This window comes from Pelophylax lessonae, assembly GCF_965119305.1.
Source record: "Pelophylax lessonae genome assembly, chromosome: 4".
Lineage (NCBI taxonomy): Eukaryota > Metazoa > Chordata > Amphibia > Anura > Ranidae > Pelophylax > Pelophylax lessonae.
The window spans coordinates 573,085,652-573,101,759 of record NC_138771.1 but is presented as its reverse complement, the minus strand read 5'-3'; the positions used below and the strand labels follow the sequence as shown (position 1 = coordinate 573,101,759).

General features: G+C 41.5%; 1 protein-coding gene across 1 annotated transcript in view; it reads right to left on the bottom strand.

Moving 5' to 3' along the window:
• Nucleotides 1-6,818: 6,818 nt before the first annotated feature.
• The window catches only part of PLPP5 (phospholipid phosphatase 5), a 45,577-nt gene continuing 36,287 nt past the window's right edge, over nucleotides 6,819-16,108 (bottom strand). Inside the window, exons 7-8 of the mRNA XM_082255229.1 lie at nucleotides 11,878-12,048; nucleotides 6,819-7,508 (exon numbers count right to left, since the gene is read on the bottom strand). Of these exons, the coding sequence (XP_082111355.1) occupies nucleotides 7,339-7,508; nucleotides 11,878-12,048 (341 nt within the window). The 3' untranslated portion in view covers nucleotides 6,819-7,338. The remainder of the gene's footprint in view (nucleotides 7,509-11,877; nucleotides 12,049-16,108) is intronic.

Genomic DNA, 16,108 nt, shown 5'->3' with positions numbered 1-16,108 from the left:
GCTCATTAGTAAGGATTCCTCCAAGTTTTCTTATAAAGGTATGTCTTAAGTCATTTTGTTTTGCTAGAAAATGTTCAACTCTGATAATGTATTGCTTCACTAACTATGAAGCGTGCACATACTGGGTGCTGACAAGTGGTGCAATCCAAGGGATGGGTAGGTGGCAGAAAGCAAGGCCACAGGTCAACTGGCCACAGGTTGAATTCTTCTGTTACTGCTGAATCTCCTGAATTCTGATCCATGTGTGGCCACAGCAGATGAACAGTATTTGATCTACTGATCAACTTCTGTTCAACTGCCTGTCAGATAAAAGCCACTCGATCAGTGGCTGCAGCACCGATCTGTGTATTCTGACAGCAAGGGAGGACTCAGTTCTTTGTTCAGCCCACTGGTTAAAAAAAAAAAAAACACTTTATATTATGTGTAAAAAAGGAAAAAAAATTAAACAGCATATGACCAGCCTAAAAACTATTTTTGGAAAGTTTTTGTAGTTTACTTTCCAAGACCGCCATGTGCAGACATTCTTCTAGAATGTTTTATAGCTACTTTGTGCAGGGCTGTAAAGGTGTTTAAAAAAAGTGTTACTCATGGACAATTTTAGACTCTGTTTGTCACTATTTTATAGGCGTTTGTAATTTTAAATCTTGACATGTTTGGTATCTATTTATTCAACACATTTTTTATACCTCACCAAAAATTGATTATATTGGGTTTGTGTGCACTAAAATTCATTTTAGCTTATTTATTCTGCTTTCAGAAAATATAAAATGTTTTGGGGAGGGGGTGGTTTATGCAATCTTCAGGGCTAAATTAATTTATTTAAATGGCTGTGCAAAAAACGCAAAGATGGATCTGGCAGTGAAAGAGTTAAAGACAGGTCTCTGAATGGCTATAATCCATAACATGAGGTTAACGCGGTCACCCGCTTCTATGCAGTGTGTAGCTGCTATTTTGCTGTGGATTTTAATTAGCAAGGGCTTTTTCGCAGATGTTCTAGTAGCAGAATATAAATTGCAAAATAGAAGGTCATTGTTGTGTCAGCAATTCCAGATATATAAAAGTGCCACACATGTACACATACCAGGGTTACGCAGGTACCCTCAGCTGCACAGATTTTTAATTAATCTCTGAGGGAATTTGCTTTGGCATTTACCCCTCACAGTTTTGGAGAATGTTTTCACACACACACACGCACTAACAGTCACATCCTATAGTGCAGTGGTCCTCAACTCCGGTTCTCAGGTCCCACTAACAGGCCGGATTTTAAGTATTACCTTGGGGAGATGCAGACTAGAGTACTGCAATCACTGAGCAGCAAATTATATCATTTGGGATGTATTCAAGTTATCTTGCAAACCTGGCCTGTTAGTGGGCCCTGAGGACCAGGGTTGAGGACCACTGCTATAGAGAGATAGCAATCACTGTCAAGTATATGCAAACACCCGCATACACAAACTACTACTATAAATCCCTATATTTATAATCAGTCACTATACATGGCTACTCTTCCCCCCCCCCCCCCAAAAAAAAAATGTTTCCTTCATAGAAAATTGCAATATGAAAAAAATACTCAGCCCCCTATGAATGGTCCTAGCAATCTAAGAGAATAATCAAACAAACCATAAAAAAGGAAAGTGGGGCAGTCAACTCCATAAAGAGAGCAGTTGCTGGGATTTCCCTTTCCAGTAATTTTAGATTCTGGCTTCATATATACATTTTATTGTTCCATCTTTTGAATATGGTCCCATTTATCATGGAATGTGAGAACAATCCTACTAACTAAATATAGAGATGAGTGCGATTAGCCTTATAGAGAATGTACTATTTTTTGGTCAGGTCAGATCTAATTCATAGCCCTAAAGTATTTAATTTAAAGCCATTTGTTTCCCTTTTGTTCTTTTCCATGCCCCTTCACTTTCTGCTCCATATACACAAGAAAATAAAAATGCATCTCTCCAAGGTGAGGGAAATACCCCTAGTTGTCACCAGGGAAAAAAAAAAATAAAATTTGTCAGACTTCCCTTTTATTTCTATTCTAGTGACAACTCAAAATTTTGGATCTTCTCTACTTTTTGTCCAAGTGACAATGTACACGAGGAGATATCAAGAGTACGAGTCTTCCTATCATGGATAAATATAAAACTGTAAACTAGGTCTTTAATTCACCTTTGCCCCCTGTATTATCTTCATATGGGTATGTAATCAGATTATGCAATACCAGGCTTTGAAGAAAAAAAAAATATATATATAATAATAATAATAATAATAATAATAATAAGAATACAGGACTGCTTATAAAAAGCAAAAGCTTTAAAAAAAAAAAAAAGGTATCACAATTAGAAATGAGATTAGGATGAACTAAAACTTTGGATGGCTGCACTCCCAAAGACAATGAAAAAACAGCTTTATTAGCGAAAAAGGAAAAGCATTACAAAACAGGCATGTAGGTAGTGGAGGAAGAAGGGTTGACGCGTTTCACACGAGGAACGTGCTTTACCAAATCCACATGGGGATGGGGTTTTGATAAAGCACGATCATGAAACACATCTACCCTGCTCATTCCTCCCGTGGCTACATGCCTGTTTTGTAGTATTTTTACTAATAAAGCCAATTTTGCATGGTCTTTGGGAGTGCAGCCATCCAAAGTTTTTGTTCATCCTGTGTTCTGTGGCAGTAACAGGGCATGCACCTCTTACAGACTATCAACCTGAATTACAGCCTGCTGGTTCACCCGTGAGCACAGAGGCTCTGCTTTCACAGTTTTAGAAATAAGGTTTCAGCCTATTATCTCTGATTAAATCTGTCCTGCTGGACAATTTTATACTGCTGCATCCCTTTTATTTATTTATTTTTTTTAACTTTTTAAGCATTACAAATAGGTAAGTGAAAATAGTCAATATGACTCAACAGAACAGCATAGAAAAAGAAATGTAAACTTAACCCAGCAGATTCCTAAAAACACTTCACCCAACAACTTTTTTTTGGAAAGGAAAAAAAAGGGGGAATTCTGCAAGAAGCATTGAATTGTTTAAGCAATGGTTGAGTGATATATTCTTAAACTCGCCATCTTTGTCAGGAAGAGAGTAATGTCCACTTTGGCAATCAGAAAATATTCATGAACTTTGATCTGCTTGGCCTTTATGCGAATCACCATAACAAAATAAGCTAGACGCAAGACCTTTTGCTTTGGCATCAACATCAATTCCCTGTAGATCAGGAGTTCCATTAGGTTTCAGTAGAATACGGTATCTTTGTTACCAATGCTGAGCAATAGCAAGACCATTCCATAGGTGTACATATCTGTGGAAGCATAGATGTCCTGCCTTTAGTTCAGGTGTGTCCACGAGCAGAAAATAAATGGAGGTTGCCAAACTCCTTTGTTCTGCAACTCAAGTAAAATAATAATATATAAAAAAAAAAAAAAAAAAAGTAAAGTCCCCAATGATTTCTCTCTGGATTTACAGCAAAATGCATTGTTTTTATGCAGAGAGCAAGTAATTACATTGGTTACATGCAGAGCCTGCAGACCTTGTGCCATGCCACTCATTACTTTTACAATCTTGTAACCCCTTACCACCCGGCCAATTGTAAAAATTACAGCAGAGTGACATTCTCCAGGTGCACCGTTGTGTGCACCCTAGGGGCCATGCAGTGGTACAATCTGTCCCCGTTGTGTCTACTGGGGACGGCCCTGGTACCATGTGATCACTGTGACCAATCACAGTGATGACATGTCAACAGTACACAATGGTTTTCATAGCGTGACAACACTGAAAGATGAAAATTGACTTGGGCAAGAAGGCGGTTAAAGTATCTGGTATTGAACTGGTTAAATAACGAATAGACTGACTCCCACCTGTATAAAAAGGAACGGTCAAAAATATCACAGGGCCAAACTTGCAGAGAAAAAAAAAAAAAAAAAAAAAAAAAAAAGGTAAAAATTTCCATTATTCCAGATTCCTTCTTCTTTAACATCCATGTTTTAGGATATTCTGTTGCCCCTACAAGGACTTGCTCTTCTCTGTCAGCTCCTAATGAATACCTTGTAATAAAGAATTAATGCTTTCTTGTCCTAGACTTTTTGTACACGGAAGTGGATGGTTGATGCTTGGTTCTGCATCAAACCGTATCCTCTGCATACTTATTGAAAGAAAGTCCTCCACACCTCTTTATCATTATTGAAAGAAAGCCCTCCAGAGCTCATTTAGTTCAATATTTCTGCATCAGGAGTACGTCTGGTAGCACAGGGAACCGTTTCTACATCAAAATTGCATAATTGTGTATATTCCTCTCATTATAGCTGTAATGTCTTACTCCCTTAGCCCAGAGTTTATGTTTCAGTTCACCGTGGACAGTTTCATTGTATTCCCGATGCTGTTCTATGTTGCTGTGTTTTAGAAGTTTACACCCAGCGACTTTTCAGTCATTAAATGGTCTTCATGACTGCCATTAAATCCACATTTGGATTTTTATTGATCCACTGTACAATATATTTTAATTCAACATAATTTAAATAATTTGATTTAAAGGCTTCCGGAAGACTAACCTCTTCATTGATCTGCTTTACAACTGTGTTGTATGGGTTATTTCCGGTCTCTTTCAATGAGTTTCTTGAGTGAGACTTTCAGCTCATTGTCAGTGTCCACCTTTTCCATTATTCTCAGAGGAGCCCAGGGATTCAGTGGAGGCCAAACCGAGAAGCTGTGGTACATCAGAGAAATGTGCAGATAATGCGAAGAGAACTACTGCTGACAATTCTCACGTTGTTAGGGGTCAGACAATCAATCAATATCCTCACAATCAGCAGAGGTTCCAGTTTTTGGAGAATGCATTAGTATCTCTAGCTTGGTCAGATACTCATCTAGCATCGGTTGCTCAAACAATGAAGTCATCATCTGAAGAATTTAGGGTTTTCTGGATTTTGTTCCGTTTATCTTGAAGGTTTAAGTTTACCACATCCATGCAAACTTGGAACATTACCTGTGCCAAGTGGTACTCTCTCCAATTACCTTCTATTTAAAAACTAATGACACAGAGAGATGTTCCTCACTTGATAACATACCGTCTCCAGAATCATCAGCCACATTTAGGAGTTCTCAGTATGTTAATCTTGGTTGTAAAAACTTTGAATCTGTTGCTTGTTGCAGGACTGCAAACTAAATGCAAACCCATGAATGTTTTTTTCAGATAGCCCTCTATTTCTTCACATGACAAGGCATTATCTCGAAATGCATTTTTAGCATTCTCAACTTTTGCAGCAGTTTTTCCTTCTCATTGCTAATTCTCATCCAAACTTCTCTAGTCACTTTGCATTTAGTACTGAAGACAATCTTGCAGGCTTAATGACGTGGTTTCCTTTCCAATCAGATCCTTTTTCTTCAGGGATGCATTGGTTAAACATGTGTAAGAACTTTGACTCACACATGGGAAGTCTCTCTACAACTCTGTCTGCCATAAAAAAGCAATCTTCATGGATTTGTAAGAACTTTGCAAGTTTCCAGGGTGCCAACCTAAGCAAAAATCCTGTTTTTTAAATTCTAAATATGTCAATCACTTCAAAGTGAAATTATATAGGAGTCCCTCCATTACCGCAATGGAAAGTTACTAACACACCCAATGTTTTTTGGATAAGAACTCCAGACACCAATGTAATATGGTTCTTTGTGTGCACAACAACTGATAAACTTAGGACTCAAATGTACAGTATACTTTTACGGGATATTAGGTGGGGACTTGCCCATGCGGTAGGCCACTTGGGCTACTTTTAAATGTTTTATACCAGGAGAAATTTTTTTTCTCATGGATTGTGATACCTTAAAAACGTTTTCTGTATAAGCAATCCTGTACTGGCAAATAAAATTGAGACTTTATTCTCTCACCACTATCCAACACTAAGATAAGCTTATAGGAAAGTAAGAGCAGTGAAACACAACCATTGTGTTGTACTCTTCAGCAAGAGGCAGTGACTACACAAGTAATGAGACAATATTGCCCTCATGGACAATTTAACAAACTATATGGAGTATCAGGATGTTAAAACCCAAAGATCCGCTGATACTAATATTTACATTAGTAAATAACTGTTAAAATCCAAATTTTAGTCTTAAAATAAAAATAACTGGTAAAAAAAAAAAAAAAAAAAAAAATTAAAAATCTAGTTTCCTTTTGAAAATTTTCTTCCAGCTAAGCAAATTCTAATGTAGAAACTACATAAAAGAAAAAAAAAAAAAAAAAGAAACCTGCTATAAATGTTAACATTTTTTTAGCCATTTTTTTTAACATGGGGTTTAAATACCATTTAGGTAATGGTATTTAACTACAGAATGAAAACTGACTGCTCAGTCTGTTAAAATGCTTTTAAAAACAACAAAGTTTGGTTATTCTCAAACTACAATTCAGTCCAATCCTAGCACCATTTAATCTTGTCTTGGGATCTATGGTCACCGGACATTGCACATAATCTGAGCACTGTGTGATCCTGTGCTGATAACACACAGCCTAAGCCCAGCCATACATGGGTTAAAATTTGGTCAATTCAGCAGGGACCAGTCAAATCTTGATCCAAGTGTGGCTGCTCCCAATTGACAGAAGTCCTTCAAAAAAAAAAAAAAATCGACTATCGAACGGGCTTGTTGGAAACCTTTTTTGATCAGCAGCTGCAGTCGCTGATCAGTTTATTCTGACAGCGGAGAGTCCCACTGTCAGACTACAAGGTCTTAGTGGAGAGGACTCCTATCCACCTCAGCTGTATAGATGGAGGAATCTGTTCTATTATCAGCCTAGAAGAACAGATGCCATTCTCGTAGCACTGTGTGATTTTGTCCACATCAGGTTCTATAATCATGAAATCACTAGACTTTGATAATCAGCATATGATAATCTACAGTAAACTGATCACAAAACATTCAATATCTTCCAAGCACCAAGTTATCCATCCCTCATAATCTACAATTAGATCACTTAATATTACAAATAATCCCAGCATCCTCAGATCATATCCTGGTTGGATACAGCAAGGAGTTCCCTGGGCCCCAGGTATAAAATTTACCACTGTCCCAATAAATATTTTCTACAGCCAAGTGTTTATATGTTGTCCTACATGCCCAAACCAGGCATGAAAGACTCACTGGAAATGTCAATCTATCGCATGGTCCTCCTCATAGAATATTCTCTTCAAGTGTAACACAGAACTGGAAACAGCCAAACCTGTTAGAAGGTAAAAGTTGCCCATATTAATTACATTATCTGCTCCTGAGAAAGTGAAGACCTCCTCTTCATTATAGGGGGGCATCTCAGAACACTGTGGCAGTGAAAGTCTATATGCATGAAATGTCTCAGCTATACATCCAGGCTGTACCCTGCAGTGCTCAGCTTTCTCTCCTGAGCTCCAGACACTCGTCCCTTGGTCCGATATGGCTGCTGACAGTCCTTGTCTGTCAATGGGGGGTAATACTGTCTGTAACACAGGTAGGCAAATAATAGTCCAATGAGAGCTCCAACCACAACATCTAAAATGAATGGAGACAATAGGCAGTCAGAATATATTCCAATTAAATACAAATTATTCATCCATTCTAATGTACAATTTAACAAATTACATAATATATGAACTTCCGCTGTGGAGACAATGCTGTTTATAGTGGCCTGTGTCCACAGCACATGGATCCCATCTGCTCTCTCCTCATTCTGCTGTCTGCAGAAATCACTTCTGACAGGCAGTGCTGTATCTTGGCCTAGGCCAACAAGGCCCAGGCCTAGGGCAGCACTTTGCAGGGGGGCAGCATAAAAGAAGCATTCCTGCACAAAAAAAAAAAAAAACAGCCTCCTCCCTGCTCCGGCACGAAAAGGATCCCCAGTGCCAGTCTTATGGGCTGAATTGGGCCAGAGGGCAGGGTTCAGGAGGCAAATAAGTCTGGCACCCACATAAAGCACTCACACTGCTACCTGCCAGAATGATAATACCGGCGAGTGAGGACATTCGGACAGACCGCAGGCCGCCAACCACACTTAATACAACTGGCCCGACGGCCCCCAATGCTAATAAGTGTGGCACTGCAGCCTAATGCTCCGCCTACCCTCCTCCGCCCCCAGGTATGGCAGCAATCATGTCAATAATATAATTTAATTTTTATTTAAACATCCTTGTCCTTGAGTGAGCATACTGAATTGCATCATATACAACTAAGACTTTTAATTGTATATGATGGCAATAATACTTTAGACCTGCTCACCTCATATGTCCTATCGCAATATGTCACAGGATTAGTAAGGTTTCTCCAATCTTATAAGATATTTGGACTTGTGTTTGCTGTCACTGATTATTTCACTGATCTGTATAATGACTATGGACTTCCTAGTCATACAAATAAGTGAAATAATCCTATAATTACAATCAGTGGCTGCAAAAACAAGTTCAAATATCTTAGGCTGCACTAATGGGCACTGATAGGCTGCTCTAGGGGCTACTGAAGGGGCTGTACTGATGGCCACTGATGAGGCTACACTGATATGCTGCACTGATTAGGCTACACTGATATGCTGCACTGATTAAGCTACACTAATGGGAAGTAATGAGGCGGCACTGATAAGGCTGCATTGATGGGCACTGATGAGGCTGAACCTATGGGAACTGATGATGATTCATAGGTTGAACTGGATGGACTGATGTCTTTTTTCAACCTCACTAACTATGCAACTATGTAACTATGATGAGGCTACGCTGATGGGCACTGATACACTGTGGTTGTGGTCTGTGGTTTACAGATGACAGAACATGTCAGAAACAGGAAGGGGTGTGGCCTTTACAGGAAGGGGTGGGTCATATTTAAATTAGGGGGTGCACAAGTTTAATCAGGCCTAGGGCAGCACAAAACCTAAATACACCACTGCTGACAGGGTATGCCAACACCACAGAACCCCAAGTGACACTCCCTCAACCCACCCCAGCACACAGAAGGTGAATGAAAGCCTCAGCTTTGCGTGTGTGTGTGTGTGTGTGTGTGTGTGTGTGTGTGTGTGTGTGTGTGTGTGTGTGTGTGTGTGTGTGTGTAAAAATAATACACACACTGTATCTCACAAAAGTGAGTACACCCCATTTTTGTAAATATTTTATTATATCCTTTCATGTGACAACACTGAAGAAATGACACTTTGCTATAATGTAAAGTAGTGAGTGTCCAGCTTGTATAACAGTGTAAATTTGCTGTCCCCTCAAAATAACTCAACACACAGCCATTAATGTCTAAACCACTGGCAACAAAAGTGAGTACACCCCTAAGTGAAAATGTCCAAATTGGGCCCAATTAGCAATTTTCCCTCCCCGGTGTCATGTGACTCAGTGTTAGAAGGTTTAAAGGTGTGAACCGGGAGCAGGTGTGTTAAATTTGGTGTTATTACTCTCACTCTCTCATACTGGTCACTGGAAGTTCAACATGGCACTTAATAGCAAAGAACTCTGAGGATCCGAAAAAAAAAACAAAAAAAAACAACTGTTGCTCTACATAAATAGGGTCTAGGCTATAAGAAGATTGCCAAGACCCTAAAACTGAGCTGCAGCACGGTGGCCAATACCATACAGCGGTTTAACAGGACAGATTCCACTCAGAACAGGTTTTGCCATGGTCAACCAAAGAAGTTGAGTGCACATGCTCAACGTCATATCCAGAGGTTTTCTTTGGGAAAATAGACGTACGAGTGCTGCCAGCATTGCTGCAGAGGTTGAAGGGGTTGGGGGTCAGCCTGAACAGTTTTCTGAAGACAAGTAGACTAGAGGACATGGATTACTAGAACCATGTCTTGTGGTCTGAGGAGACCAAGATAAACTTATTTGGTTCAGATGGTGTCAAGCGTGTGTGGCGGCAATCAGGTAAGGAGTACAAAGACAAGTGTGTTTTGCCTACAGTCAAGCACGGTGTGGTGGGAGTGTCATGGTCTGGGGCTGCATGAGTGCTGCTGGCACTGGGAAGCTACAGTTCATTGAGGGAACCATGAATGCCAAAATGTACTGTGACATACTGTAACAGAGCATGATCCACTCCCTTCGTAGACTGGGCCGCAGGGCAGTATTCCAAGATAACGAGCTCCAAAACGCTGAAGAAGCTGAGGGTAAAGGTGATGGACTGGCCAAGCATGTCTCCAGACCTAAACCCTATTGAGCATCTGTGGGGCATCCTCAAACAGAAGGTGGAGGAGCGCAAGGTCTCTAACATCCACCACCTCTGTGATGTCGTCATGGAGGAGTGGAAGAGGACTTCAGTGGTAACCTGTGAAGCTCTGGTGAACTCCATGCCTAAGAGGGTTAAGGCAGTGCTGGAAAATAATGGTGGCCACACAAAATATTGACACTTGGGCCAATTTGGACATTTCCACTTAGGGGTGTACTCACTTTTGTTGCCAGCGGTTTAGACATTAATGGCTGTGTGTTGAGTTATTTTGAGGGGACAGCAAATTTACACTGTTATACAAGCTGGACACTCACTACTTTACATTGTAGCAAAGTGTAATTTCTTCAGTGTTGTCACATGAAAAGATATAATAAAATATTTACAAAAATGTGAGGGGTGTACTCACTTTTTGAGATACTGTGTATATATATATATATATATATATATATATATATATATATATATATATATATATATATATATATATATATATAATTTGTTTGTGTGGGGAGGGGGTGTCCATTCCTTCCATTCAGGTCTCAGATTACACTCAGCTCTCTGCTGCGCAGTAGTGCATCACATCAGATTCCCACTCTCTGCTTTCTGGAGCTCAGAAATGCAATGTAAAAAGGTGTTCCCAGTGGCCATCTTGAGGAAAAGGGATGGGGCCAGGGCTTAATGTTACCACTGTGGAAATTTACAGATTACAGAAATCCTGGATTTGGATTCCTGGGCTGCAGAAGAGAGCAACTAAAAGAGCAGAAAAGACTTGGTACCTGCATCGCAATACTGGAGTCTGCTCAGCTTCTGACAACCTTTCTAGTACACAACAAAAGTTTGGAGTGCAGTTTAGGTTTTGAAAAAAAAGAAATAAACGACTATTCCTGCCCAAGCATACAATTGGAGAAAAAGGCATAGAAGGAGGTTACCTTCAGTGTAAACTACATGTCAAGATATACAGGAGGACAAAATTATTTTCAAATCAATTTCTACTGTAACATTTTTTTGGGCTCTTCCTCATTGATCATAGAGGACATCCATCACAATAAAAAGGACCAATATGAGGCGATATCAAAAATCTTCGAGACTAGTTTTGTAACACGCCAACAGATGGCAGCACAAGGTCACAGGGAGCACCGACCTTCAGTGTGCCAAAAGTCAGTGTGAAGTCAGTGTGCCAAAAGACATCGTCCTATGTACATAGGGAGATTTTAAGCTGGTGCTATTCTGACCATGTGCGTTATCACGTCCGTTATTTCCTCCTGGACAGCAGGTTAGAACAAGGAGTAAATATGAAATTCTGTGTGAAACTGGGCAAATCTGCCACAGAGACTTTTGACATGATTCAGCAAGTTTACAGCAAAGCTGCAATTAGACGTTTTGAGTGGCATGCCGATTGTTCTCTAATGATCATTATGCCAAATGGTTTTGACATTTTCGGGGGTTAAGCTTGTTGAAGGTCTTCATGATCTCTTGAACACCTTAAAGGACTCATTACAGCATCGCTGTGAGTACAGCCTTGTGCTGCCATCTGTTGGCGTGTTACAAAACTAGTCTCAAAACATTTTGATACCACCTCGTATGGAGCCTTGGAAAGCAGGAGCTGTGGGTCAAGCTTTTCACTTTTTAAAGATAACCTCCATATGTATTTATCTCAAGCCCAGCCTTCCCAGGTTATTGACACTTAACCCCCTGTTGAATCAAGTGTACTTACCCTGCCAGTGATGTTTGTAGTCACATGTGCGGGACAATGCAATAGCGATCGCACACAGCAGTGGGAACAAAAAGGTGCACAGTCGCCAGGAATGTCCACGACCACTAGAGGAAAAACTTCCCAGCTTCCCAGCAATATAAAGAGCTGTGAATCCCAGCCCAGCAAATGCAACTGATTACAAGGGAAAAAGAAACAGAACATAAGTATAGAAAAAAAAAAAGGAGGGAAAACAATCACTCCTATGGCTAAACTTAGCACATTTGCAACATTTCAGAGCAATAAATATCATTACAGCGATCCCTGACCTCTACAAGGGTGTTTGTAATGATCAGCTTTTATGAATAAGGTTTAAATCTATAACTCCCCCCCAATTTAAAAACAAACAAAACACACATTTTTGTAACTTCCTATAGAGGGACCATTTAGAAACAAGATGTCTGGCCTAAGACTACCCTCTTTGCAGGCTGGCAAAACTGCCATGCGATTTTACTGCAGGGACCAAACAGCATAGTCTCTACTACAGGAAGTAGAGACATTCAGGCTGTACTGGCAGTAACAACAAAAAATTCTTCAAATATATTAACCTGCTCCCATCCGCGCTACAGCCTATATATGGCTGCAGCGCGGACTTGAATTTTCGGGAGGCCGTTTTTAAACGGCCTCCCAGTGACACGCCCCCCGCGCGCTCCCGCGAGGAGGAGAATCTGTGTCGGCCGTGTCCCTTGGACACGGCCGATCACAGATCGTGGTGAATGGCCAATCACAGCGGCCATTCACCACGTGATCAAGCCGTCCAATGAGAGATGATCTCATATGTAAACATATGAGATCATCTCTCATCGCCGGCGCTCCTTCCTCACACAGAGCCTGCAATGTGAGGAAGGAGGGGGAGCCGTCAGCCGCCGGGGACACACAGCAATGTAATCAGGGCACTGATCACCAGTGCCCTGATTACTAAAGGTAAAAAAACACACACAGTGCCCGCCATCAGTGCCCGCCACCAGTGCCCCCCATCAATGCCCACAGTCAGTGCCCATAGTGCTGCTAGTCAGTGCGCATCAGTGCCTGCTCATCTAGGCACTGATGAGCACTGACTGGCAGCACTATGGGCACTGAGTGTGGGCACTGATGGTGCCGCCCATCAGTGCTCATCAGTGCCGCCCATCAGTGTCCATCAGTGCCATCCGCCAGTGCCCATCAGTGCCGCCTATCAGTGCCCGTCAGTGCCCAGCAGTGCCACCTCTCAGTGCCACCTCTCAGTGCCCAGCAGTGCCGCCTATCAGTGCCGCCTATCAGTGCCGCCTATCAGTGCTCATCAGTGCGGCATATTAGTACCTCCTCATCAGTGCCCATAAGTGCCACCTCATCAGTGCCACCTCATCAGTGCAGCCTATCAGTGCCCATCAGTGCCGCCTCATCAGCGCACATCAGTGAAGGAGAAAAATTTATTTTCAAAATTTACTCGCAGAAAATAAGAAAAACTTTTTTTTTTCTTCAAAATTTTCTGTCTTTATTCTTTTTTTTTGTAAAAAATAAAAAACCCAGAGAGGATTAAATACCACCAAAAGAAAGCTCTATTTGTGTGAAAAAAATGATAAAAATTTCATATGGGTACAGTGTAGCATGACCGCGCAATTGTCAGTCAAAGTGTGACAGCGCTGAAAGCTGAAAATTGGCCTGGATGGGAAGGGGGTTTAAGTGCACAGTAGGCAAGTGGTTAATATTAAAAAAGGTCAGGTCTGAGCATGTAGGCCCTTTACAAAATAATCTGGAGTGGGTGACTGGGGACAAAGAAGGCAAATTTATTATATACTTTCTTCAGCTCTGTGTATACAGCATGGGTAGAGCTCATGACCATAATGGGGATGGTATTGACACATACCCAAATGTTCCACAATGGCTCAAAAGTGATATTGTCCAGAAATATTTACACAGAATAAAAAGGTGGATAAAGCACCAGAACCAGATGGCATACACCCACGGATCCTAAATAAATTGAGCTCTGTAATTTCAAAGCCATTACCAAGTAACTATAGACCAGTTAGTTTAACTTCTATAGTTGGGAAGATACTGGAGAGTTTAAAAAAAAAAAGCCACATAGATGAATTCTTGCTGGAAAAAAATTCAAAAAATTGACACAGCGCTCCATAAATCATAACTAGTGGGTTTGATTGCCTCCTCCAGGAGTAGGACTAGGCAGAACAAAAACACCTCGCTATGCCCATGGGCCGTCCTCAGCTGGTATATAAACCTCCCTCTCGGCTTTAGGTAATCAGTTTAGTAGCAAGCAGTATTAGAAGTATCAGAACTCCATAGAGGGTAGGGTGCTGTGTCTGTCGATGAACTCAGAGAAATGGATTTTACAGTAAGCACAAAAATCCCATTTTCTCTTTCGTTCATCGACGGACACAGCGCTCCATAAATCATAACTAGTGGGAAAATAACCCAAGGCTAAAACATAAGAGCCCTTAACAGGAGCCTTAACCACTTAATTTTTTTCAGATGGGGATCCTGTGACCCAGTTAACGGCTTAAAGAAAAAAAAAAAAAAAAAAAAAAAAAAAAACACCCCTCAAGTGGTAACAGCCCCACTTTAACAACAAAAGAAGCATCCGCGAATGCCAAAGTATCTACCTTTTAGAATTTTGTGAAGGTATGCAAGGTCAACCAAGTGGGCGCCTTGCCAACTTGTGATATTGAAGCCTGAGGACGGAAGGCCCAAGAAGCACTCAGCGCCCGAACAGAATGCGCTGTGACATGGAAAGGTGGAACCTGACCTTTAATGGAATAGGCCTGAGTCACCGTCTGTCTGAGGCATCTGGAGATGGTAGCCGAAGTGGCCAGCCCGTTTCTTGGTCCATCTAACGACAAAAAGCAAGTCTGACCTCCAAAAAGACTCAGTACCTGCCAGATACACCTGAATCACATGAACCACATCCAAGGTTTGCAAAGCATATTCCTTGGGATGACCCGGCTTGGGACACAAGGAAGGCAACAAAATGTTCTCATTCATATGGAGGTCAGAGACAACTTTGGGCAGGAATGATGGACAGGGACGAAGAACCACTTTATCCCTATGGACCACTAAATAGGGACTTCGAAAGGATAATGCTGCCAATTCAGATACCCTGCGGGCCGAGGTATTAGCCACCAAGAATGTCACCTTCTGGGATAACGTAGGCAAGGGAATCCCCCGAATATTCTCAAATGGAAGTTCCTGGAGAACCGAAAGTTTAAATCCCATGGCAGCAAAAGATACCGTACAGGCGGAACTATATGTCGAACTCCCTCAATGAAGGTACGAACTAAAAAGTGCGTGGCTAGGGGGTCGCAGAAAGAAGATTGCCAAGGCCGACACCTGGCCCTTGATGTTACTCAAGGCCAACTTTTGATCAATGCCCTGTTGAAGAAAGGTTAAGATCCGAGCCACAGAAAAGGATCGAGGATGAGCACCAATCGACTCACACCAAGAAATGTACGCCTTCCACGTACATAACCATAGTATATTATGCTGAAAGACGACTACCTCGCCTTCACCATAGTAGGGGGATCACTGATCCAGACAGACCTCTATCCCTGGCTTTCAATAGCCAAGCCATTAAAACCAGCGACTAAAGCAGGATGGTAGATCACCCTTGGGACAACTGGTCTTCTCTGAGAGGAAGCCCCCCAGGGACGTTTACAGCCACCAGGATGATTGAAAGATCCTGGCTCTTGATTCCTCGCAGAAACTGCAGAAGAAGCCTTAGCTGAAGAGGATACTGGCCTTACTGTGGCCCTTGGACGCCTGCAGTGTCTGTGAGAGGACCCCGTGACTAACTTCGGTATCCTACTGTGAAGCCAAACCTGCTAAAGGAGCTGCATTTAGAGAACTGTGTGACAGCACCCGGTGAATCACAGCCTATGGTTCCTGAAGTTTGTCCAGAGTAAGGACCACCCTGGTCAGAATTCCCTGGAAAGGGATAGGGGTGAACCTTAGGTAGTTAGGACCTAAAAAACCTGAAAAGGACAAGCTCGATGGATTTGGGCAGACCTTCATGCTGAAGGAGTTTTGTCTGCTGGTCTGGGGAAGCCAGCTCTAGGCTTTCCAGACATGGGTTGCTTGGAACTTCCTAGGGAAAATTTAAAAAAGCCATTTCCCTTATTCTCCATCCCAGAATAATGAAAGAATTTTCTGTGGGCTGAGAAGGAGGGTCCCAGTCTGCGGAGAGGCTCCTTCCCTTTCCTTGACT